Raw genomic sequence first — 27,206 nt, forward strand, 5'->3', positions numbered from 1 at the left:
GCTGGAACCGGCCCGGTTTCCCCCATCCATGAGTCCTAACACAACAGGACATCCTTACACATTTCCTGCCATGCACTGTATTTGTAGTAGAACCCCACTTGTCTGACATCTGATCTTCATCTGTACGTTCTCCACTCTCCCCCATCAAAAGGTTCTGATCCTAGATGAGGCTACTGCTGCTATGGACACAGAGACGGACTCCCTGATCCAGGAGACCATTCGCGCTGCCTTCGAGGACTGCACCACACTGACCATTGCCCATCGGCTGCAGACCGTGCTCAACTGCGACCGCATCATGGTGCTCAACCAGGGCCAGGTATGTCTTGTGCTGCAAGTGTGATTTGTGGTTCATATTGAAGTGAAGCCAGGGTGTTGGTGTGTTAAGGTGCTTCCATTTTTCATGGCTTGACATGGTAGTGCTATGGTTCTGTGAAATATTTTGTAAAACCATAAAGCAGGACACGGCCTTTGTTTTACCTTGTCCCTTTTTCCTCCCCGATCAGGTTGTGGAGTTCGATGAGCCGTCCAGACTTCTAGCCAACGAGAACTCTCGCTTCTGCGCTATGCTGGCCGCTGTGGAGAACAAGATCTCTGTGCGTGGCTGAGAGGCGAGCGGGGTGTACTCAGTGCGCTCCGTAGATGACGGGAGAGGACTCCTCCCTTCACCCTCCCAACAAGTTGAGCCCTGACACAACTCCCCTCCTTCTGCAAACACAACCATGCACTGCTCTGCCCACAGCTTAGGGGGAGTTGTGCTGGCAAACTCCATGGCAACAGGGTCCTGAGTGGAGGCCCTGGAGCTGTCCAGAAGAGATGCCTTTTCAGATATAGCGGTCATCTGAAATGGTCAGGATATCATCATTACTGTAACAATGTTCTAAGTATTAGTGGGAAAAAGGGTTTACACATAGCTGTATTCATTCCATAAAGTCTGTTTTATAGAATGTATCTCTATATGCATATATATATATATATATATATATATATATATATATATATATATATATATATATATATATATATATATGGAGATATATACATGGTTTATTTTGTAAAGCCTCTGTATGTAAAACCATAGTTATGTCTTCTGTGTCTTCTACCACTCATGTCCTCACTTTTTTTTTGGATGTCTCGTGACTTGAACCCTGAACCCCTGGCTCAAGCAACTGGGTGCAACAGTCCCAAAGGGAAGTTGCACCCAAAGGAGGCTGGGGGATAGGGGGACTCTGGCTGAAGCCTTCTCTGTCAGTCACTGGTACTGGGGCTTTGGGTAGAGGGGCCATTCAGCAGACTGACGGAGAGGCTCTTAGCTCTTTTGCGGCCTGTAAAGGCCAGCTTGGCACTGAATTGACTGGAGGGTTCTCTCCGAGAGAGACAGAGAGACCATGCTGCTCACTCCCAGTGTCCTTTGCGTCTCGCACCGGGGGCATGACCTCGACCCCTACGTGAAGAGGCCTTGTACATTATTTGACAGCCTATTTCCTTTTGTTAATGCCATTTCTTCCTTTTTTTAATTCTTGATGACGTTTTTTTATTATTATTATTTTGTATTATTATTTAATGCCGTACTGTTAACAGGCTGTGCTATTGCCCTTGCATCTACAGTGCTACTGGCTGGTCTCCTCAGCCTCTTTTTGTTGGTTTGAGGTCTCTGACTGATATTATTTGTTTCCTTTTCTCTTGCTTTGTTACAACAGATGCCAGTCATGCACAATCTGTTTTTTTTTTTTTGGCTGGTGTTGCACTGCTCAGAGCAGGCTGACTTTTCCATTCCTGTTTTCTGTTAGTGTAACCTGTCTTACATGATAAAGATAAAGATATGGCAAACGGGTCTTTGAGAAGACCTTCTGCAGAATGTCCATCTGTATGTCATTTCTATTACATTTTTATAGCCTTAGCATGACTTCATCATTGCCTTGTGATGGGGATTGGGATGACCAAGGGTTCTCTCTTCAAAACAAAAGTCAATAAAATTATTTTAGGGTTACACATTATTGTGTATGTGTGTTTCTGTGTTCTGAGAATGTTTATGGAACAGAGACTGAGCCGAATGGGATCGATCAGCAGGGCAATCTGAGACCCGAGGGACACAGATATCCTCTTTCCTAGGCTAGCTCTCTGCCCGAGCAACAAGCTGCACTCATGCAGATGGGAGCATGCGCGCACACACACACACAAATACAGACACATGCACAGACACACACACTTTTGAATTGCCCTAAGATAAAACGCTCATCCCATCAATTCTTAATTGCTGCGGTCCTATAGAGTCTCTTTTCGCCACTGTGCAGGGATGTTAGCTCTTTCACGATGCATACAATGCAGAACCACCCAGTAGTTTTGACCATTTGCTGAGTCCTAGGTAATGGAAGTAGGCTACTGGGTATTTAGAGGTTGTCATGCTATTAGTCATTAGAAGAGAGTGTAATCTGTATTGTGCTGGCGACAAAGGGAATCATTGGCTTAACTATTCTTATGATTTCTATCTATGGGACTCGTTATAGCACCTGCTTATTTTCTTATCACACATGATTTGGGCCCTGATGTCTTCAATTAACCTGGCATCATTCTGTGGAGACTATTATGCGTGACCTTTAAAATGATAGGGTGCGGTATGCAGAGCTTTGTGAGTGAAATGTAGGGAAACCGTGACATCAAACGGTTGAGGAGGAGTACTACACAGACCTGCCACAGCTGGTCCTTAGCAACATCGTCTCCCTTCTGTGAGCAGTCCTTCCCCGGCGCCGGGAACACTCCTCCCCCTTCGCAATCAACACCTCACCGCTGCCATCGAGCCAAGGACAGTCTCCAGGGCGACGAGAAAACAACCAAGAATAAAGGTTACACATTGTGTAACAAAGTTTCTATGGAGGATGGTCATTGGGCTTGTAAAAGGATATCCAATTCTACTGAACGTATCGCTTTCACACGGCGGATCCCTTTCGCCTTTACGCCCATGCTAGCTAAGTGTCAAACTACTTGGCGCAACAGATTTAAAACGTAATAGGCTAGGCCTACTACTTTGAATGACGTTAGTTACAGCAAAGGATGTTATCGAAGCACACGTATTTCGTCTGTGGAAGAATGTCGAGATGTTTTCGGTTTGTTTTTGGGATCCGCTAGGAAAGCTAATTTGTAGTCTTTCCTCCCGAGGCTGTTGATGTCGAGTATTTTGAGGTGCTACCGAATTGGGACGAGGATCCCTCGGGTCGCCTCTGTAGCGCCCCCCTGCAGACTAAAAACTTTCCTCTCTCGAAGTGATTTCCTCCCCTGTTTTTACTTCCTGTTTTCTACGGGAGTCACTTAGCTCAGCGCCTTTCATTTCAACTTTTTTCTTTACGCCTGGTACTTCCATAGTTTCTTCTGGTGAAATTTGTAACATCTGTAAGTTATCTGTTTCTTTCGATTCGTTCGAACGTGCGCACTCAGAGCAGACTACATTCTTTGGATTTTAAGGAGAAATGCTTGGCTCGATTTTATGATCGGTCCCGATGGATTTCACATAGATTTTGTTTTGTTTGCTGGACTGTCCACTTAATCTATTATTTTTTCGCCTGGTCCCGTGCTTTACCTTCTATAGCCTACCCTTATTTGCTACAAAGGCAAGTCGATTACTAGAGCTACTTCTTACTTACCTACTTCGACTTAGCTTAGGCTATCTTTAGTTCTAACGACTAGTTTTGCGGCTAAATGTTGTCGACTATGTTTAGTTTATAATTGATGTCTCTTTGAAAGTTATAATGGCTGAGCTTCAGCGACCGACGCTGTGCTGTTGTCGGAAAGTGCTGACGGTGCCCAGCAAGTCCTGTGAAGGCGGCCGGACTTTGGGACAATGTCGCCTGGTGGACATTGCGTCGGCCTCCAACTTCCACAGCTTTAAACTTCGACACTTTCATCTTGACCTCCACCTCAACTTTGCTCTGAAGAGGATGACTGGGTGGCAGGTCCTCGAACTGGTGCCGATCCAACCTGGGGTGCAAACTCTGGTTTTGGATACGCACCCGTCCCTACACATCCATTCCATAGACTGTAAGGTACCCGGTACTGCTGGTTCCCCGGATATCTTCCTCTCACTTACATACCGTGTGGACCCTTTCACAGACTACGGTTCCTCGCTAAACATTAGCCTGCCGGCCTCAGTCATTCGGCCGCACCGGGCTTTCCAGATCACCATCCGCTACACTACGACAGACGGCCCTGCGGTAAGGTCACTTCGGTGGCAGCTGTGTGTCGTTGACAAAATTACATTGATGTTGGCTAATAATAACCCTAATGGCATTCGGCAATTGTTTATAGCAGTAGACCTAGGTCTAGTTATGAAAACCTGGGTATATGCTTTTATGTCTCAATTAGCCTTTACCACAAACGACGTTGATAATCAGTCAGCCAAATAAATAATCAAATAATCTCCCAACATAATGCATTCCTGGTGTCTGCTTTGGGACGTCAGGGCCGTAGGGAAAGAAGAATGCAACAGTATTGGCTTTTAGAAAGCCTGCCTCTGAAAGTCAGCTCATTTTGTTCAGAGAGCTCCCTAGGCAGTTCCTGGGTCCGTGGAATATTCACCACGGGTTGACTCATCATGAGGTCAACCTGACTGTCTCCCATGACACAAAATTGAGTGATGTTACCTTGGAAAAGTCAGCTGAACGTTCAGCTCCGTGTCATTCATGCTCATTGACAGTATTGACACATCCCTACCCAACCAGTTCATATAACATACTCTACCACTCTCTCTCTGCGCTCCTTTCCCTCTCTAACTCTCTGTCACATGCACTCCACATGCACTCATCACAGGCATAGTGTTTTGCTCTTAATTTCCCCCTCATATCTGGCTTTTAAAACGGGTCTCTGTTGGCCCTATCAATGCTTCACAGTGTCTGGCCACTTGAGGCCTTGCTCTCTGCTGTGCTGTGTGGCAATGACACACTGTATGATCATTAAAGAACATGATACTGACCCTGTAATGAAGTGGATGGGGAGTGCTGGAGAGATCAGAGTCCTCATGTGTCTTATCTCTCTATCCCCAACACACACACACACACACACACACACCATGATGTACATCTTTTCCTTAATGTCTGCCCACTCCGATTGACCCTTCATGCTCAAATTGTTCCTGCTCTGGCATTTTATCATCTCTCTCAGTTTTTGTGCCTGTGGCTGATCAATGCTGTGGTGTTGTCTTTTCTCTGACCTTTGCCCTGACTGGCTGGATTTTGTGTGTGTGTGTGTGTGTATTGGAATGTAATGTGTTGCAGATCTGGTGGCTGGACGCTGAGCTGACGTGTGGTCAGACGCGGCCGCTGGTCTTCACGCAGGGTCACTCCGTTTGCAACCGTTCCTTCTTTCCCTGCTTCGACACACCGGCCGTTAAGAGCACCTACTCTGCCACAGTGCGGGTAAGGCCTTGATCTCCAAACATACTCTCACACTCTCCATTTTTTGCCATCTTTCTTTCTCCTGTCTCCCTCTCTCTTTTAGTAATCTTTCTCTCACTGTGTTTAAGAGCAGCTCGTAATCTGGCTTGCACTGCTGCTTTCCCTCTGTTTTCTCTTAATCTCATTCTGTCAGTAATCCTAATCTTTTTAATTTCCCCTCTGTCTCCAACCACACGTCTGCGTCGGGCCGGCTCTCTCGTCTCGTTCAATCTCTCTGTTTCTGGTGTACTTTGGTCCGGCCGTTGTTTTGCCCACAGTCTGGATTAATCTGCATTTCTCCCTCTCTTTGTGCCTTGTAAATCTCATGCCATGCTGTAGTCTCGTTTTGCAGTCTTTTTTTCTGCAGGTTTTTTTTTTTATCATGTTCCGTCTCCATCTTTGTGTTCACCCTGTCTCATTCATATGTGTTTTTATGTTTTGGCATGACATTGCATTGCATTATGTCTGTGTGTATGCATTTGTTTTGTGTGTCTGTGTGTGTGTTTATATGTCCGTGTGTATGCGTTTGTGTGTGTGTGTGTGTGTGTGTGTGTGTGTGTGTGTGTGTGTGTGTACGCACGTGTCCCTGTAGGTACCAGAGGGTGTGACAGTGCTCATGAGTGCATCTCGCAGCGCGTACTCCAAGCAGGACCGCGTCTTCCAGTTCTCCATGGAGTTCCCCGTGCCTGCCTACCTGGTGGCGCTGGTAGCAGGCGACCTCCAACACGCCGACATCGGGCCCAGGTGAGAACAGGGGGCTTTATGGGGGTCCCATGAAGCTAAAGTGATACTCGTGAGGTGATGAAGTGAGACAGTGCCTGGAAAGTACTGATGTAGATGAGAGCGAGAGGAAGCTAAGAGGGATACCTAGAAACTGAGGCTAAGAGGGAGAGATAGAGAGATAACAGGGGGGTGGGAGCTGACATGACGAAACTGACACAGAAGGTGTGAAAGACCGAGCCCTGGTAAAGGAAACAATTGTTTGAGTGATGCCTGTGTGTGGTCAGGGCTATGGGTTTAGAGGTGTCAGAGCAACAGCGTGTGAGTCATTCCGGCTCACACAGCATTGCTCTGGGCAGAAGTGTACTGCAGTTAAATTATGTCATTACCGTGTTTCTCTTGAAAAACACACTCCTCTCTCCTTTCCTGATTTCATTTCCATCTCAACCTTTCTCTCTATTTCTCTGTCTCACGTCTTATTCATTCTTTCCTTTTTTTCTCCTTTCTCTTCCTAATCTCTCTCTCTCTCTCTCTCTCTCTCTCTCTTCTTTCTTTCTTTCTTTCTTTCTTTCTTTCTCTCTCTCAAATCAAATCGAAATGAATGATGCTTTTGTAACGGAAGCCAGGTAGCTTAGCTGTGCTTGTGGAACGTTGGTAAACCTCACTCCCCGACTCCTCAAGAGTGCTGCTGGCATGCGAGCTAGTAGCCTGGGCTTTTAGCTCAACTGTCAGCACGCTCGCCTCCTGATCCAAGTTGCTGCTTTTCGCGGGTTCAAGTCCGGGCGTGTACAGGTTCAACACAACACAGGTTACACTTTATTGACATGAATGAATAAACTGTTTGTTGCCAAAGCTTTACCAACTTTACATTGATACACTATGCAAGATTTTCACCTTAATATGACCTTTACAAAGCCAATTTGATGGGAAACGAACTTGTAATAGGGAAATTGTACACCTTACAGCCATAAGGCATAGCCATACAGCATAGCCGTAGTGAGTAGCTAACGAGAGAACCAGCCATGCAACTTAAAGAATAGTTGACCCGAAGACATCTCGCGAGAATCGTGAAACATTACCTTGTCAGTAGATATAGCTCTCTTCATCGTCAACAACCGTTTTTTATTCAGGGAAAAACTGATTGAGCATCAAGCTCTTTTACAGCAATGCCCTGAATTTAATTAACTGAGATTGTTTTTGCCTGTTAATCCATCGCCTCCACAACAAAAGCATTTTCATTGAGTACAGGGGGAACAAGCCACGAGAAGTAGGCTATTTACAATGGCAGAGTAAAATAGAAATATATCGCGACTCTAGGAGGAGCTCTACAGTCGCCAAAAATACCTGAAACTGTATAGTATATCTTGAATCAAAGAGAAAAAGAAATAGATAAGGGCAGTAATAATACTAGTAATAGAACCACACTTTAATTAATGATTTTACCTGCTCTCTGTTTTTCAGGAGTCGTGTTTGGGCAGAGCCATGCATCCTCACCTGTGCGGTCAGTAAGCTGGGAGGCAGTGTTGAGCGCTGGCTGGCCGTGGCAGAGGGACTGTTTGGCCCTTATGTCTGGGGAAGGTTGGTTCCTTTCTCTTTTGTTTGTCTCACACACTACTCTCCCTCTGTCTCTCTCTCTCACACACACACACACACACACACACACACACACACACACACACACACACACACACACACACACACACACACCATTATGTAAATGGCATAGTCATCATGCAAATTGGGTTAATACAGGGGCTGATGTCATATTATTTACACACATACACTAAATACATATGAACACACACATACACAAGTTTACCTCTTGTGCTGATGTATTTAGCTTTTATATTAGTACATTTAGTACTTCAAAATAGTTTCTCTTGGTAATTATGCTCTCACTGCTTTTTTTGATAGGGAAAATGGAAGTCAGGGTGTTTTTTGTCATGTCAAATGGCGACGTTTAGTGAGAATGGTGCCTTTATGCGTCTGGATCATTATGTGTGTTTTTAAGCATGTTTTGCTTCTGTGAAAATTGTCTGGAGAAGGTCACAGGTCTCAGTTAAACCTGAGGTGTCCTCACTGTTATATCATAGGACATTTCAACCTGATATCTTATTTTGTTGCTGAGATGTGCTTTTTCAATTGTGGATAGACACAGCCTAGAAAATTGCAACAAGTGGCTGTTTTTTTCTCTGGACGACTTTTTATAATATTTCTCTCCTTTCTCGACGAAGCCATATTCCCATATTTTATTGCTGCGAATTTGCACACTGGAGTGTCCGTGGCCTTGGTGTGGCATGGCATGTCAACTGAAGGACCTAAAATGATCATTGTGGTCTCAACTTTATAATCCTTCTGGAAAGACAACGTGGGTTGCAATCCAATTTTTCTTGTTTGTGGCAATTGTATGTTACCCTGTAGACATCTTAAGCGCTAGATGTAACTTTTGTGTTTTATTGTCCCCTTAGAACATGTCCTACTTAGTACATTAGCACTTAGGTCTGAACTGATCCATTTGATGCATCGACTCTGTCTGGGCCTCTGCTGTTTTTTCACCAGTGATGACATAATGTTTGTAGTGACTGAAGTAGACAGATGATTCCATGTTGTCATCATCCATCTGTAGTCTGATTGGCCTGTTACATCCGATTACTCACGACGATGAAAGCCTGAGAATCATCGCTTGGATACCCCTGCCCCCCCTCCAAAAAAATCTCCTTCCTGATCCGCAGGCTGATGTTTCCCCGAGCGCTTTGGAGCGCTTGCTTTGTCCTAGATTCTCACTCTCACTGTCATGTCTCCTGTACTGCATTAAAGCGGTCCAGTTAACCATTAGCCATTCATCCAATTCATCCATACAAATCGAAACACACACACATACACATACACGTACATGAACACACACTCAAACCTCAGTGGGAATCTATTGCTGTTGACAGTGGATGGCATACCGCTAGTTTCTGCGATCAGTCCATTGTGACATGCCGAGTCTCATAGCATTAATGTAATGACCAGTCAAGTGACAACGGTTGATGGTTCAGCTCAGGAGATCAGAGTCAGTACAATCAAAGATACCGGTACTATGGTAATAACAGACCGAGTCTGAAGAGGATAACAGACTCAAAGTCTGCTCAGTCTGCCTTTGGTATCAAATGAAATTGAAGCCTGTACATAAGCCTTTTACAGTTGGATACTATGCCTTAGTATGCATTTTTGTGGAACAATTTCGCCCTAACCAAATCCCACCCATAATTTGTTGTTAACATTAGTGTCAGCATGTTTGTTGTTGTTGATAGTTTGTTTATAATCTGAGCATCTGTACATCATTCATATAGGAGACCATCCAAGTAATTTGTGACCCAACATGGATATGCTTTCACATTGTAAGGCGTTCAGTGGACATTGTATTGAATCACCCATGTGTTTACTGTACCTTTGTCTCGGCCACAGGTATGACATTGTGTTCCTGCCTCCCTCCTTTCCCATCGTTGCCATGGAGAACCCGTGCCTGACATTCATCATCTCATCCATCTTGGAGAGCCGGGAGTTTCTGCTAATCGACGTGATCCATGAGATCGCCCACGGCTGGTTCGGCAATGCCGTCACCAACGCCACCTGGGAGGAGATGTGGCTGAGTGAGGGGCTGGCCACCTACGCACAGAGACGCATCACCACCGAGGCTTATGGTAAAAACGAGCAACAAACAACACAGAGAGAGAGAGAGAGAGAATGAACACATATCACACATAGTGATGCTACATGTACCCACCTACACAAATATATGATCAAGACACACATTCAACATATACACAAATGGTTTGAGGGTTGTAAGTCACAGAATATAATTCTAAAGTATGGCGCACACACTGAACTTGTTTTTCTTTGACTTCTTCTATTTCATTCTATTTCATTTTAAACAGAAAGGCACCCAGAGAGTACAGCTGGCTTTTTAACTTTTGACCCTGGTTTCAGGCTAACACGCATACACGCATGCATCCACTCATGCACGGATGCACACACTCAACCACACACGCACACACACACACACAAACATGCACACACTCTCAACCACACATGCACACACACTCACACATCCTGCACTGCAGACACAAAAGTCCCATCGTGTCCCATCTGTCCTCCTATCGTAGCTTTTATACTATTTTATTAAGGACAGAAGCTCTTTATTAAGCAGAATTAAGGACTCTAACATTGACTCTAATGCCTTGATTACTTGATTCATTAAGGCTACAATCTACACTACACAACTACACTCACTTTCACACACTAGCAGCCACCAGACCACCTCATTCAGCAAACATACAGACAGACACATCCTCTCACGCGTAAATCATCTGAGAGACACACACACACACACACACACACACACACACACACACACACGTACTTGCAGAGCATCATGCTTAGTAACTCATTCCTGTTAAGTTTATCCTACCCAGCCTATAACCAGGCAGGCATATCCATCTGCTCAGTGAAGCATCATGTCAGTGCTTGAGTCACCCACATCGTGCCGTGCACCCCACACGTGAACAGCAATGTGTTAATTAATGTGGTGTTTTCTGGTAAGGGTACACAAGAGCACGCAACCACCCATAGGCAACACTATACTCACTGAAGCATTATTTCAGATGTTAATGACCAAGAAACAACACACACACACACACACACACACACACACACACACACACACACACCCTACTTACTCGTTTATGGAATTGCCATTAATGCTGATTTGTGTTGTCAGGCGAGGCCTTCACCTGCCTGGAGACGGTGTTCCGTCTGGACGCTCTGCACAGGCAGATGCGTCTCTTAGGAGACAACAACCCCGTCAGCAAACTCCAGGCCAAGTTTGAGCCAGGTACGACCAGCACAGGAACCCTACATACACACTCACTCACAAACACACACACACACACACACACACACACACACACACACACACACACACACGTCTGACTGATTTTTTTTATTTTTTTATATATATATGTGTATATGTACTGTATCCAGGGTAGGAATTTCACGGCGGCCACGACGTGTGCCTTGTAGCCCCTTGCAATGGCCGAGATGCCCCTTTGAAAATCAGAGGTTTACAGGCCACTGTGGCCTTGGTGCCCCCTTCTCTCAATATTCTGGTTTTGCGTCGGACTAATAGGGTATTTTATTAGCCTATGGCCTGACAAAATAATCTTTCACAGCAAATTATTGTAGCATTTTTATTGAGTGGAAAATGACAGCGACGGCAAGAAAGTAAGTCGCGTCCAGATTCCCATTCTTCTCAGTTGAACTACTCGCGAAGTAACCTACTCATCATACAGGCATCACAAGTATCACATCACATGAAAGAGCTTTTTCTCAGCTTTTAAACGATGTTAGCCATTTGGTGAACGGTTCACGAGACAAATAAATACTATGATTAAATTGAATCATAAATTCTAGGACCTAAATTCCCATCTCCCTACCCATTCATCTTGGAATACTTAACGAACCCTTCGTTCAATACATGGCAAACCATATATCAAAATAAACAGCAGACCTTAACGAACACGAAGGTAGCCATTCCAGAGTAATCCGGTTTTGAATTTGTAGCAAATTTCGACATGCAGGGCTTTAAGTTTCACAATGTGTTTAATTTTTTTCCTACGTGATTTCATAACACGCCAAATGCAAAATAAATGTTACAAATATCACCTAGATGTCGGTAAATATTAAAACCAGAGGTTATACAGCTGACTAAGAGTTTGTTAAAGGAGCCTTAATGATGACAAAATGCTAAGCATGCATCTAGGCTATTTGAGTTTCTTAAAGCTGAGCTGTGCTTAAATTGTTCAATAGATAGATAGATAGATAGATAGATAGATAGATACTTTATTGATCCCCAAGGGGAAATTCAAGAATTTACATGATTTCATAACAGGCCAAATATAAAATAAATGTTAAATATAGCCTAGATATCTGTAAATATTAGATGATCAGATGATTTACAGTTCTATGTAATATGTCATGTTTCATGTTTTTGTAATGTTTCATACAGTGATGCAGGTCTATTGAATAGGCTATATACAATTTCAATCATTTTTATAGCCTACTGTATAGTTATAGCCTACTGTATAGTTAACTATACAGTAGGCTATAAAAATGATTGAAATTGTTAAAGGAACCATATGTAAGATTGTGGCCAAAACCGGTATTGCAATCACTTTCAAATTACTGTAGGGCGGTGTGTCCCCTCCCCCTCCCCCCTGACTCGAGGTTGCCAACCCGGATGCCGAAACACTACTGACTTTGTTATTAGTAGTTAGGTGGAGGGTGGCGCATCAGGCCAAAACACGACATGACATGACAAAACACATCAACATCAGTTGAGGGCTGCAACTTCACTTTTTAAATGACAATATCCTGGCCGGACTACTGTTGTTGGTGATATAAGTATTTGAAATGAACATGATTTCTTAATGTCAAGTGACATATCAGGGCTATTTTATGATTAAGTGAAATATATTTCTTACATACGGTTCCTTTAACTTTGGCCTTGGTGCACTGACATGTGGCCTTTGTGCCCCCCACCAAATATGCCCAACTGAAGGCCAAGTGGCCTTGCCCCCAAAATGGTGAAATTCCAAGCCTGACTGTATCAATACATACACACACACATAGATTTTAAAGATGCAGTGCATGCACACATACAGACATAAATAATTGCGCACTCACATAGTGTACAAAGTATACACTGGAGAGATCTGTGATAAGACAGCAACAGCACACAGTTCTGTGAATTACATGGATAAGACAGCTACTGTGAGCTGTGCACAGCCGTTCTCTACAGTCACACTGTAAACAAGGAGAGGACAATCATCTCTTCTTCTTAGTCATAAACCAGGGACGTGGAGCTGCTAAAAATACCCCTGAAGGAAAAAAAAGACAGTTTCTGTTTCTGGTGAACGGATCAGTGCTCTGAGAAGCCTGATCTGCCAGGGCTTGTTGTTGTGCGGCCTAAAACCTCAACACAGGAGCAGAGACCGGAGAAGGCATGGGTGGTTTTGTCCGACAGGGGATTAGTTCCGAGTTTCCTTGTACTGGTTCTCCAGAGTGATGGGGCTACACATTGTCAGTTGCTGTGTTAAATCCTTTTAATAGCCAAATTGGGTTTTGCTTGCGGAGAAAGACAGGGGAAATGTCCAAGGCCGAATTAAGATTCCTGCTAATCTTGCTTCATAATCCTGTGGAATCTGGGGTTATGGCTCTGAGAGTTGAGAAAGAGGCTATGTATTGTGGTGTTCATCTGGAAGCACATCAACAAAGCTTGTGATTTTTTTTTTTCTAGCCAACATCGCACATGTTAGTTATCATACCTTTTTATAATGCCTTGTTTTCTCTTTCTCTCTCTCTTTCTCACTCACTCACTCTCATACTCACACACACACACACACACACATCTCACTCATGTACAGGTGTGAACCCCAGCAGTCTGATGAATCTGTTCACCTATGAGAAGGGCTTCTGTTTCGTCTCCTACCTCTCACAGCTTTGTGGCGACATCAAGCGATTCGACAGCTTCCTGAGGGTAAGCAGGAGTAAACACACACACTTTAAAGAGACTCACACTGACCATTCATGTTTGTAGACACACATACATTTCACTGACTATACAGCAATACCTACTGTTGACTTTGGTAGACCCACACAGCACCCCCACCATCTGTCACATACACACACATACACAGACACACACACACACACACTCTGTTAATCATTCCCCCTGTTTAACTGAGGTTGGTCTCACCTTCCTGCTTCTCTGCAGGCCTACATTGAGAAGTTCAAGTTCAGCAGCGTGGTGGCTCAGGACCTGCTGGACTTCTTCCTGGGCTTCTTCCCTGAGCTGAAGGAAAACTGCGCGTCACAGAGAGAAGGTGAGCGCGATAAAACACCCAATTCCAACTGTTGTTTAAATGTTTTTCTAACACTTAAACAATAAATCTTAAGAGCCAGACTCATTTTGGGGTAGTGAAACTTACAGAGATGTACCTGAGACCATCACACAGTCACACCCTAAGACAAAGGGAACTCTCTCATGTATACACTCTTATTCCTGAATCTTTGGCCACACAAGCGCGACTCAAGACAATACACATCTCATCCATATCAAAACTAGTTGAAAACAATGTGCATCTTGCCTTGTACGTGGTGGCTTGCATCAGGCAACCAATCACTACTTCCAATCCTCAAATACCTAAAGCCTGATGTTCGCTAGCTTAGAGGCCTCCTCACTGTAGCAATGATCATCGTAGCACTCCCTGGTACTCAGGTTAGCTTTGAGAGCAGAGGTTACAGATAAAGAATGCCCTCTACATTCCAGAGAACTTGTATTTGACTTGAAGCAGACCGTTTTCTCACATAAAATACGAATCAGGAACAATGTTTAGAGTTTTATCATATGCCCATTACAGAATAATCAAAGATCAACATGAAAAATCACAATTTCCCACACTACATTTATTGAGCATTGCTAAACTAATAACATACAGTATCTTTGTTTTGTGTGTGTGTGTGTGTGTGTGTGTGTGTGTAAATAATCATTCAAGAAATACCTGTGGAATTGGACAGGGAAATGGAGTATGTATGTATGTATGTAGGATTTATGTATATGTATGTTGAGTAAATTTAATAGGAAAGAGTGAAGTCCACCCCCCGTCTCCCTCCCCTCAGCACTTATCTCGGTGAGGAGCTGCTCCTGCTGTGAGAGCCATAACAAACAGAGGGGGGTCAAACTAACCTGGAAAGTGGAACATAGAATGTAAATAAACAGGAACATGACCCCCCTTTCCTCTCCCCTTCTCCGTGTCTCTCTCAGGGCTGGAGTTTGAGCGCTGGCTGAATGACTGTGGACCCCCTCTGTTTGAGCCCGACCTGTCAGCCGGCGGAGTTCTGACCGGCCCGGTTCAGCGTCTGTGCGAGCTGTGGGGCACCGACGCCCCCGACGCACAGGCCATCACAACCTTTGACCTCTCCACGTGGAGCACCTTCCAGACGGTGCTGTTCCTGGACCGCCTGCTGGACCGCTCGCCGCTTCCTCACGGTAGCTAAAAGCAGACTGCTTTTCAGTCTGAGCTCAGCGATTGGATATGCTGGATGTGCATATACTGTCGATGTTATTGGTTTAATACATAATGTCAAAAGCTGGTTTCCTTACCACTGGCCACTACTGTTGATGCACACTATACCTTATTATGAGCAGAATACACATTTTGAAATTCAAAAAGACTTTTTCCATGATGTCTTCTTTTTTTGTTTGGTAAATGCAATTCGTGAATGGTGAATGAATTTCGTGTAGGGTGACGCATGGTTGTGAGGGTGAATCTGATTGACTCGTCTGTATTCTCGTACCCCTGCAGAGGTGATGAGCCAGCTGTCGCACAGCTACTCGGCCCTGCTGGACGGCATGAACGCTGAGGTGCGCATTCGCTGGCTGCAGATCGTGGTGCGGAACAGCTTCTACCCCGACCTGCCACGCGTCCGCAGCTTCCTGCTCAAACACGTGAGTCAGACAGGGGAGAGGACATTTACATGTATTCATTTAGCATACACTTTTATTCAAACAACTTCCATATTCCAGTGTTTTTTTAAAGGCTTAATGTTATATCCGTGATAAACTCAAAACATTTCTTGTTGGAAGTGCAAGCAGTGGTGGCAATGACTTAGAAGATGCTACTAACCTGGGGTGCATTTCCCAAAAGCATAGTTGCTAACCTGTTAGAAACTTAGTTGGTTGGCAATGGGAAATTGCATTGCAGCCAACAAAGTTGCTAACTTAGCAACTATGGTTTTGGGAAACGCACCCCTGAGCGTGATTTGTACTAGCATCTCTACCAAAGCCATTTCTGCTGTTCATGAGAACTAGGAGGCCTTCAATTTTCTTAAAACATACGCACATTCACTTTAGTTTTCCATGAAACCATGCATTAGTTACTAATAAGTTTGAAGGCGGCCTTCAGTTGGGAACAGTTTTCTTTCTTTTTCAGTTGCTAATTAAGCCAACCCCTTAATTATTCGCAGAATCCATACACATATCTGCTTAATATTCTTTAGAAAATTAAATTCTCATACAAATGAAGGGTTTAGCTGTCAAAGACAATCTTCTTCACTGGCACAGATGGCCCTTAATTCATCAGACACTAGCTGACTAAGACACAAGCTTGGTGAGACGTGTGGGGAGAGGAGATGAGATGAGAGGAGAGGAGGGAAAGGGCAAATGCCAAACCAAAGCTGCACCACCACTGAGCACGCTCATTGTGCTGGAAGAGTAGACACGTGTAAGAAGTGGCGTGCTGGCTGCCATCTCTGCTCTCCCACAGACTCTGACCGTTGGCTACAGATTCATTAATAAACCAGCGGGAGCATCTAGTCAGGAGAGAAGCTGCTGACCTCTCTTACACTCAGAGAGAGAGAAGGAGAGATAGAAAGAGAGAGAGAGATAAACAGAGAGAGACAGACAGACAGACAAACAAATGGACAGAGAGATAGACAGAGAAATGATGAACAGAGAGAGAGAGACATACAGACAGACAGATGGATGAACAGAAAGAGAGCGATGGGGGGGTGGAAGAGGAAGCCTGAAAGATACACGGGGAGGATTGGACTGGAGGAGGGGACGTCTAGCCGGAGCACCAGGTGGAGATGGGAGAGTTGGCGGCTGGCGCCAGGTGTCGAGGACTCCAGTCCCTCCCCTCCTGCCCTTATCTCTCTGACCTCTCCCTGCCTGCCTGGATGGGCCACACAAGACAAGCAAGGGATTCAAGGCCAGCTTGCCCACAGACAGTGCCAGTGCCGGGGTGAGACATGCTGATGTTAGCGATAGGCAGAGGTTGGGGGGGGATTCATGTAGAAAAGATAGAGATGGGATGAGTTAAAATAACGACTCTGTTTCTCTCCCACGTTTTCCCCTGTCTCCCCCTTTCAGTCTACTCCTCCATAAAAAAGGCTGCTTATCTACAAAACAGCCACTCTGCATTCCTTGCACCGGAACCTTCACAGACATACTTCACAGACATACTGTGATGGACAGTGTCGGCATCAAACTTTAACTTTAAAACCTCTTTGGGTTTGTTTTTTTTTCTCCCTGTTGTCTTTCACATCGTTTTGACGTCATTGCTCAGAGCACGGTTCTTTGTCGGGGGAGATACATGCTAACCGGTTTGACCAGCTGGAGTTTAGCACCAGGGTGCTCAGACCAGGGCCCAACCTGAACTGTCTGTCATAAACGCCAGACGTCAGCAAACACTTTAGAGGGGAAAAGGAGTCAAAGTTTAAACCAAAGGCGGTTTATGTTCAGCAAAGCATAGCATCTAAAACACATTCAGGGCAAGGGTCTGGGGCAGATTAGGTCTGATCATGTAAGTGTGTTAAGATGGCCCTTATGACTGACTCTCTCTTTCTCTCTCTCTCACTCTGTTCTCTCTGTCTCCCTCCCCTCTTTCTTCGTCTCTTGCTTCTGTCTGTCTCCCTCCCCTCTCTCTCTTTCCTGCACTCTCCCTCTCTCAGACCTCCCGCATGTACACGGTGCCGCTGTACGAGGACCTGTGTGGCGGGGTGATGAAGTGCTTTGCCGTGGAGGTCTTCTACCAGACGCAGGCACGCCTGCACCCCAACCTGCGCCGCACGCTGCAGCAGATCCTCTTCCAGACCAGCGCTGGCACCACCATGTCCACCGTCTCCGCTCTCCCCTGCACGTCCAGTCCCACCCTGGATGCCTCGCCGGTCCTTGCCCCGCCTGTTTTGGCTCCCCCGACGACCGGCCCCACACCTGCCGACCCCCCGGCGAACGGGACCATTGCGCTGCGAGACGTCAACGTTTCCGCGTGACACCGATTGCGTGGGGGAAGGGGGGGTTCACGACCACTGTGACAGAGGGAGGTGTTGTTAAGATCTCCCAAAGAAGAAGATGGAGGGAGTGAACGAGGAGGCCACGGATGAACGAGTGACCATGGAGATGGAGGAGAAGCGAGAGATAAACGATAGCGAAGGCCAGAGAAGCAGCAAAGGATGAAGAGAAAGATCTGGAAAGGACTTGAAACTAAAAAATGACTCGTGCACCCTTATCGTGCCTGGTTGAGACTGGAGGGTGGGAGGGGAGGGGAGGATGATTGGGGATGTGGATGTGTGTGGGGGGGTTACATGCGTCAGAGGACCAGTTCTCACACACTCACTCACATACACATTCACCAACACTGGGTTATTTATATGTCATAAGCTAACCGTTTACGCTGCTCTTGGTGAAGCGACAGAACGAAGAATCTCTCCTTAGGGTTGAATTTATGCTTAGACTCAACTGTTTTGCGTGCGTGTGTGTGTTTGTGTGTGAGTGAGAGAGAGATGTGTGTGTGTGAGTGTGAGAGTACACTAGATAGATCCAAATGATCAGTATGTGTGAGAATGTCTGAATGTTTATAAGTGACACATTGGCTTACCTATGCACAAGTTCACGAATGTGTGTGACAGTTAGTGCGTGAACCCTGGACCATTTATTTTTTTCACTACAACTTGGGGGAGACCTGGCCAATGGGATCGGGTCAACCAGTGACATGAAACCAGTGACATGAAGGTCTTCACGCTTCCCTGTGCCTGACGGGGTCGATGGCCGCCTACCGGTCAATCATGAGAGAAACATTCAAAGATCACGGAGCCAGACGGACCAGCTGCCATAGGTACCTCTGCCCTGTGCAGTATTTGAGGGGGCATTCCCACACGAGATGCGTTCCTTCATCATGACGATGCCGATGATTTAAAAAAAAAAAAAAAATCATGAACAGAATCGAGTGTCCCTTTGTGATGAAAGTAAGATATCATGCTTGCATAAGGCTCGCCAGTTTTCATGAGCTAGTCACATCCATGGCGATCAGGAGTGGTGGTGTGGTTGTTTATCCTCTCTCCACACGAGTTCAACTGGAAATTTGTCCTCCTTTCTCAGTTTGGATTTGTCCCAAGAGCCCCTTTTTCCTTCCTCTGACCCCACCCACCCAACCAACACACACCACCTGACCTCTGTGCCTGGTGCTAAACTCCTCCCACCTGTGATCTCAGGTATGTCCGTCAAGAGTGGAGTGGGCAGGGCAAACACAGGTGCCTTCTGGAAGCTTTTGCACTGTTGTGGAACATGATGTCACAACACTGCTGCCCTGGAGTTCTGAGGGTTCCTTTGTGTAGTAGACCCTCCTAGCCATATGTCTGGTTCAATAACAGTAATAATGTCAGCGTTCCAGAGACTTTGCTCACATTCAAGTGCATCATTCCTATGTTAATGACATAGGAGTTATGTTCTTTAAGTGTTTTTTTTTTTTGTTGTTTTTGTTATTTGGATGAGTTGTAAAAATAAACACAATGTAAATTGAATGTCTAAAGAGGGACTAATCATGTATTGATTTAGTTGGTTTGCAATGTCATTGGTAGAGAGCAGTCCTCATCCAGGTTGTAATTTTGTTATAAACAAATGTAATGGTCCATGGCAGAGGAATGGAAAATAGTTGAATTTGTGTTTTAAGATAGTGTTGTTTTACTTTCCAAGTGTGGGTGTGGCAGTGGATATAGCCTACACATTGGTGGGATACTCGGTCGTTACAAGCCTTAATCAACTGCACAGGTGAAAACAAACATTTATTTTCAAAGTTTTGCAGGTAATAAATAAAACTTTCGAGAAATTAAAATAATGTTTTCCTGGTATTTGTCTTTGACCATCAGTCCATTATTTTCATTAGTAGGCCATTTGTTCACACAAACATGTGCACAGAGTAGCCTACTCTTCACTTTGTCTTTAATGACCGATGCACATAAGCAAGGAGGCAAATAAGTTCAAACACACTGTTGGCGAGGTGCGACTGAAAAGGCTGGACGAGGGTTTAATGACATCTTTACGCATAATGGTTGAAAATACTAGGCCTATGTCCACAGAGGGGCGCTACACCCTCATGTGTAGTCATGGAACGTAATTTGAACATAATCAGAGGTAGCCTATGACCCTAAAAGCAACAATTATTAAACGTATGACCTTTAAATTGCACAAAAGTACGGGTACATGTATACATCTATACACATATATATATATACAAATTACATTCACAAATAATTGTAGCCTAGGCCTAGTCTAAGCAACCGAAACATCCATCTCTCAAAGAATTTCCTAAATTCACTGGCTACTAAGAAAAAATATATCGTATTCATATTAAGAAAACTTGTTTATGCATACCCTGTTCTTTCATTTATCAATTTCATGGTTTCATTCAGAACCATATCCCCTATCCTCACAGTTTTTCGTCACATCTCCTGTAGAGGGAGTCCCATGGAAAACTGATAGGAGGGGCTATCCTCACATCGGCAGACAGCTGTTAAAAGAAACAGGGGGAAGCACTGTTCACACGGAGCCCAATCTGGGCCAAGCTAACGTGCAACTTCACTCATTTTTTATTTCAGCAGAGGCTGCACAACTAGACCACGTACCGGACAAACAGATCAGCATTAACTTCAAGCGAGTATTTCGTCCGTGTTTGTTCGTTGACTTGCCTGGACCGATCTGTAAGCGCAACAGCAAGGCTCTCAATAGGCGGATAGGATCGAGCGAGGAGAAGGGGGATTCAACGCACAAGCAGCACTAAGGAGGCTGCGAGTGGGATTCGGCGCTGGATGAGCACGGCCTCGCGCTCCCCAGCGGCCTGCCATGGGGGAGACCAAAATTATCTACCACCTCGATGATCAGGAGACTCCCTACCTGGTCAAATTGCCCATTCCAGCTGATAGGGTCACTCTCGCGGACTTCAAAAATGTCCTCAATAAACCCAACTACAAATTTTTCTTCAAGTCTATGGATGATGACTTCGGGTAAGGATGACACATCATGCTTTAGCTCCACTGATTTATTCTCTGTTTTGACCTCACCCTAAGGTAACATTTGATTTCAGCATAACTGAATGCTTCATGACCTAGTTCCCTTTACGTTGCTGTGTTGGGGGTAAGGCCAGGCACTTTTCTGCATGACTGTGACTGTTATACCCTGCCATACACCTTTACAACAGCCCTTGGAGATCTTTCGGCCATATCAGCATGGCAGAATGACAACGAACGGTCTGAACATTAGTGTAATTAGGTTTCGCCTAGAATAAGTCTTCACTTTTGGCTCAACGAATATATTTTAAGCGGATAATTTATTTTATACCACCGTCCATTTTGGAAATGGAGGACTATATGGTTGTAGGCTAGTCTACTTATGGGGTGCAATAATAGTGCTATGGTTGCAAGTCTGAGATTTTTTGAAGGAGGGACCATGGGGTTAGGGGAAAGGATGGTGTCTGTTTATGTCAAAAAGGAGGTCTCCAAGGCTTCCAAGGTCAACCAATAAAACGACGGTTTGGGGGAATGGAGGAACGAGGGGATTTGTCGGCTCGTTAGTAACTTACAAAAGCCTTGTGCCTAGAATTTGCTCAGCGGGTGGCTGAGACGGTGTCAGTTTTGTCAAAGTGGAGAACAATCCATCTGGGTCAACACAACTAACTTAAAATTGTCTGTCTATACTCCTCTTCGTCATTCGGTCTCGGGACACAAGACACCTCTGTTGTAGCCTACTCTCATCTAATTACTTGTTAGGCCACCTTGCCATTTGGAGTTGGGGTTGTTACTGCCCCCAAGTAGGCTAGGCTACATAGTTTCTTATTATTTGCCGTCTTCAGTTTTCCTTTTTTTTACATTAGCCCATTCGTGCCTTAATACAGTGGTTACGCCAGAGAAAATGCGAAAATGGCGGATGTAGACTAGAGGGGGAAGGTTGACGAACTAGACTCTTTTGTTATAAAAAGAAAAGGAAAATGTCCTTTTGTCCCCATGAGTCTTAACCTACAAGTGTTGTTTAACACTAATCACGCCAGTGCGCAGTTGTTAAAATGTGTCATGCAGAGATAAGAAAGCCTGTGTCTCTGAATGTCAACTACTGTAGCCTACTTCGTTCGTTACAGAAGGAGCGGTTTATGAAGCGTCTGGAATGCTGACTTGGAAACAGTCTATCATTCGGGAATACAGTGTATGCTGATCCTTTGAGCAGATTTATAAACATAGGCTGCACCCAAGCCCGAATTACTGTCAAAGTACTAAACAGCGTCCCATTGCTAAATTCAAATCCATACAACTCGGGTTTTGTTTGCTTTTGTTGGCATGCCAGGGTGTTTTTTTCCAGGATTGCCAAGCCACACATGCCCCCGAGTCCCACAAACAAACACACACTCACATAGTTAACAAAACAAGACTCTCACGCAGCTTGTGTGTCCACTGTGGTCGAGTCTCTGTCCCTTCAAAACCAGCTCCTCAAGGTGAACAGCTTGCTATTGTCCCAGACCCCCTGGTAAGCGTGCTTGCTTCTCGTTAGAGGCCTGCAAGCAGTTCAACGTAGGAGACAGCAGGAACCTCTCAGCATCTGTTCCTTCGGCGCGCGGCTGATGATGGCAATGCTGACATCAGTCTGCTAATATTTTACAGACCGAAATTCAGCATATCCGTGCACAGGCTTCAAAATGTTCGTGGTGTCTGTCAACCTGTTATTGTTCATTAAAGGTTGTTGATTGTGTATTTTTTTTACAATTCAGACTGGCAGATTGGCTTTTGTTGTAGCCTACTGTGGTCAATAGGCATACCTGTGTTTTAGACCAACCGTAGGCTACTGAACAATGCGGTGATGAATATGAACGCAAAGAAATGGCACATCTCAATGTTCAGGATAGATTCGTGAGTCACAATCATGCAGAGGCAGCGTAATTCCAGTTATACCAGGTACACTTGTTGATGACTCCATCTCACATTCCCGTCCTCAGGGCAAACGTCATCGTGCAGTCATGGGTGCGTCATTGATTTGTATCATGTCAGGTTATTGGTTTGACCCCTCTCTCTGTCCTGCCGTGAGGAGATGAATTGCATTCATCATGATATTAGAAAAGTAGTAAACCTTTACCCTCTCACACTGCTTTGACACCTGTGACCCCCTTGGCTAATTTAATCACTTTCTGTCTGTCCATACATCCACACATTTTATCTTCAGTAAACAGACACAAACACACACAGGCATGCTCAGTCAACTGAATTAATATGTTTCCTTGAACACATCTGCCTGACATCAATGCATGCTTTAATATGCAGACTCTCTTGTGTGTCCACTAATCCACACACACACACACACACACACACACACACACACACACACACACACACACACACACAGCAACAACAGGCGTACTGGATGTCTCCTTTCTGTACAACTGCTGATAACGTGACAGTCTGATACCATGTCTGATACATATGGCTGTGTGTGCTGTGGCAGCGATAGCGGCTGAGATTCACTCACCGCTCATCAGTATCGTGACCAGATGACAGCTTGACTGATGAGGTAGAAAATCAGTACGGGCAGCACCAGTCACAGTGGATTAAATGACACTCAGGTTTCGTTAATGTGTACATCCAAAAGTCAGAGGAGAGTTTGATTGATTGGGCCGATCAATTTGGTGCAATTAATCTGACAACTTTCTCTGATACACGTAAACAATAGTGTACATAATCTTTTGGCATATGCCACAGTACAATTTCATCTCTTGTCTTCTGTTTGTGCTGATTTTCTGTTGTGTCCCATAAGCGTTATCCTGCAGACAGCAAAAATCAGGAAATGCAAAATAATAATAATAATAATAATAATAATAATAAAGCTTTATTTGTATAGCACCTTTCATACACAGAATGCAGCTCAAACACATTTGAAACATGTAACACAATAATAGTCAGTCAGTCATTATCAATCAGGCAGTTTATGTTATACCAAACATATCAAAAATATAGAAAATGGCGCCATAAAACTGGGTTTTTATCACCGCCCAGGTGTACAAAATGAACACCAAACAATAGAAGAACACAAATAAAACGGCTCCTAAGTAGGCAGTTTTATACCAAAAGTTCCCGCAAAATGGGTTTTGAGAAAAACATGTAGCACAAGCAGATGTGGTTGCATCTCTGTCCTCCCAGCTGCTTGTGAATGTGTATTAATTGCATCCTGTTGGGCAGTGCAGGCCTGGGTGTGTATCGCGCGCGCAGGAGGAAATGGAGCTTTATCTGTCCTCTTCAGTGCTTTTGTCTGGTTGCGTAATCCATTCGAGGAGCATCAGTGATATAGCAGTGATCTCGATCCAGATATGCCAGCAAGCATACACACACACACACTGGGCTCCAGCTGGGAATCAGGAGCGTGGCCCAGATGCGCTCTTAAACGCGCACACACACACACACACACACACACACACAGGTGTGTAGGATTATGGGGGTCTGTCGGGGCTGCAGGAAGAGAGCAGCAGTGGCTCGCGCCCCTCGAGATTGCAGATGGCAGCTGCCGAGACCGCATGGCCTCCAGCATCATCAGTACTTTCACACCCACACCCACACACACACATCCACACACACAGACACACACACAAACACTCACACACATACACACACACACACACACACATATATTTTACACATACACACAGACATATGCACACAAGACATACTATGTAAGTATACTATGTATACATGCGTAGCACACAAAATTATATTTTTTTATCTCCATCTTTATATACAAGGGACATATATATACATATATATATATATATGTTTATATACACTTGTTATGTACACAGATAAACTCATACAAGCAACAGACGGTGCACATGTGTGTGCACTGGTACACACATATTTCCCCAAGTCTTTTTTTGTTCACATACACACACACACACACACACACACACACACACACACATAGACAGATGGACAAGCCATCCCCAGTGACATGTCCAGTCAGCAGCACAGCTCATGAAGTGGAACAGGAGCCACTGTCTGCCCCATCTCCAAACACAACTCGGCACCGCCCGCCCACCTCCCCACCACTAATGTCTCAATCTGCTCAGGGATCCGTTTCGCCGGAACCCATTCAGCCAGGTGCTCGGGTCTTACACGCCTACTGGACCCACTAAAAGGGTTCACCTGCCCCCTCTCTGTGGTCTGACCCCACCCTCCCATGAAAGTGTGTTTTTATAGGGAGCTCCAGGCAGCTCCGAGCCACATAGTAAGGTGGTGACCCTGCATTAGAGAGCTCTGCTCTGACTCTTTGGGGGCTTATTTCTGAGGTAGTCCACAAACAGGTCAGCGTCTCTACAGAGAAGGGCAGGAAGAAGCGGACGGACACATATGTACGATCTCAGCGCAGAGAAGAGGCAAGAGAATGAGAAGGGGCCAGTAGTCTTTGTAGCAGCGACTGTCTCTCTTTTTTCACTCTTTTTCTCTCACACACAAACACACACACATCTCTCGCATATGACAACATGCAACACTTGTCTCCAGTTTAGGTTGTCACATGTCTGGTTTTGATGTCCTCTCCCTGACTCTCCCTAAAGGACGTCTCACTCTCGCAGTCATACTATAGCTTGTCTGTGTGTGTGAGTGTATTTGTGCGTGTGTGTGTGTGTGTGTGTGTGTGGGGTTGGGGGTTGCGTGGGCCATGGAATTGCTTTTTTCCTTCTCCCTGTGTCTCTTTCACTCTCTGTCTATTCTCCCTTGCAACCCCTTCTCTTTGATAGTGCTGTGGATCTGTCTGTTGGTGATGACGCAGAATGCCTTGTTGGCAGAGAGCACCACACACAGACACACACACACACAACAAAACACACAGACGCACACACACACACACACACACACACACACACACACACACACACACACACACACACACACACAAGCAGACACACACACACACACACACAAACACACACACACACACAGCACACACACACACACACACACACACACAAGCAGACACACACACACACACAAACACACACACAAACACACACACAAGCAGACACACAAACACACACACAAACACACACACACACACACACACACAAGCAGACACACACACACACACACAAGCAGACACACACACACACACAGACAGTAGAGCGCAGCTGGAACGCTACCCCCTTTTCTCTCCCCAGCAGAGCACATCTGCTTAGCAAAAGAGCTATGCATTAGAAATGATGGCCTGTGATGTCTAACTGTGTGTGTGTGTGTGTGTGTGTGTGTGTGTGTGTGTGATGGTGGGAAAGAAAGCAAGAGACATATAAGGGGGGCCAGATAAAGTGAAAAGATGGCATTTATTTTTCTGTGCCTGCTTGTTTGATACAAAATTATGAGTGTGTGTGTGTATGTGTGTGTGTTTGTTTGTGTGTGTGTGTGTGTGTGTTTGTTTGTGTGTGTGTGTATTTGTGTGTGTATGTGTACATATATGCATGGGGTGTGTGTGTGTGTGTTTGTGAGTGGTCAGTCTGGCACTTGCAGGGCTGTGAGGTAGAAAGCCCTTTTCACTCTCAGGCGGCTCTCTCTCTCTCTCTCTCTCCCCGAGTTAATGTTTCTCTTAAGGAAGCTGACCCACTTTCCCTCCTTCAAATCCTGTTTTATTTTCCCGTCTTGTCTTCTCTCCCACAGAGTATGTGTCTGTGTGTGTGTGTGTGTGTGTGTGTGTGTGTGTGTGTGTGTGTGTGTGTGTGTGCGTGTGCGTGCATGTGTGTGCATGACTTAGTGTGAGAGAGTGCAAGTGTGTGTGTAATAGTGGGTATTTGCATATCGTACGTGTGAGCATTTTTTTTGGGTAATGTTTGCATAGCAGATGAGAGAGAGTGAGAGAGAATGTGTGTGTGTGTGCGTGTGCCTGTGTGTGTGTGTGTGTGTGTGTGTGTGTGTGTGTGTGTGTGTTATAGGTCTCTGTGGATCTTTAATCCATCTCCCAGGCTCATTGTCTCTCTGGCTGAGTCTTGTTGTTTGTCCTGTGTGCGTCTCCTGACAGAAAAAGGAGCTAGAGAGGGAGGAGGAGGAGAAGGAGGAGGAGGAGGAGAAAGAATGCAGCCTCCATGCGTCTTAGATCACACACTCCCCTTCTCTCTCTCCTCTTCACCTCACCCTATGTCTGTGCCCTCTCTTTTACTCCCCTCCCCATCTCTCTCTCTC

General features: G+C 45.1%; 3 protein-coding genes across 5 annotated transcripts in view; all 3 read left to right on the plus strand.

Annotated features, from left to right (window-relative positions):
* The window catches only part of abcc5 (ATP-binding cassette, sub-family C (CFTR/MRP), member 5), a 28,475-nt gene extending 26,484 nt beyond the window's left edge, over positions 1 to 1,991 (plus strand). For both annotated transcript variants that reach the window (XM_048264116.1, XM_048264117.1), the window contains exons 28-29: positions 152 to 316; positions 504 to 1,991. In XM_048264116.1, the coding sequence (XP_048120073.1) occupies positions 152 to 316; positions 504 to 605 (267 nt within the window). In that variant the 3' untranslated portion in view covers positions 606 to 1,991. The remainder of the gene's footprint in view (positions 1 to 151; positions 317 to 503) is intronic.
* A 600-nt stretch (positions 1,992 to 2,591) lies between these two features.
* On the plus strand, positions 2,592 to 18,266 carry rnpepl1 (arginyl aminopeptidase like 1). Its single transcript, XM_048264138.1, has 11 exons — positions 2,592 to 4,202; positions 5,262 to 5,402; positions 6,013 to 6,164; positions 7,602 to 7,718; positions 9,591 to 9,826; positions 10,903 to 11,016; positions 13,607 to 13,719; positions 13,957 to 14,065; positions 15,007 to 15,231; positions 15,548 to 15,690; positions 17,694 to 18,266. The coding sequence occupies exons 1-11, from the start codon at positions 3,741 to 3,743 to the stop codon at positions 18,012 to 18,014; spliced, it is 2,133 nt and encodes a 710-aa protein (XP_048120095.1). The 5' UTR covers positions 2,592 to 3,740; the 3' UTR covers positions 18,015 to 18,266.
* Positions 18,267 to 20,530: 2,264 nt separating this feature from the next.
* LOC125307985 (segment polarity protein dishevelled homolog DVL-3) overlaps positions 20,531 to 27,206 on the plus strand; it is a 27,358-nt gene continuing 20,682 nt past the window's right edge. For both annotated transcript variants that reach the window (XM_048264137.1, XM_048264135.1), the window contains exon 1: positions 20,531 to 21,020. In XM_048264137.1, the coding sequence (XP_048120094.1) occupies positions 20,860 to 21,020 (161 nt within the window). In that variant the 5' untranslated portion in view covers positions 20,531 to 20,859. The remainder of the gene's footprint in view (positions 21,021 to 27,206) is intronic.

Source organism: Alosa alosa, chromosome 15 (genome assembly GCF_017589495.1).
Source record: "Alosa alosa isolate M-15738 ecotype Scorff River chromosome 15, AALO_Geno_1.1, whole genome shotgun sequence".
NCBI lineage: Eukaryota > Metazoa > Chordata > Actinopteri > Clupeiformes > Clupeidae > Alosa > Alosa alosa.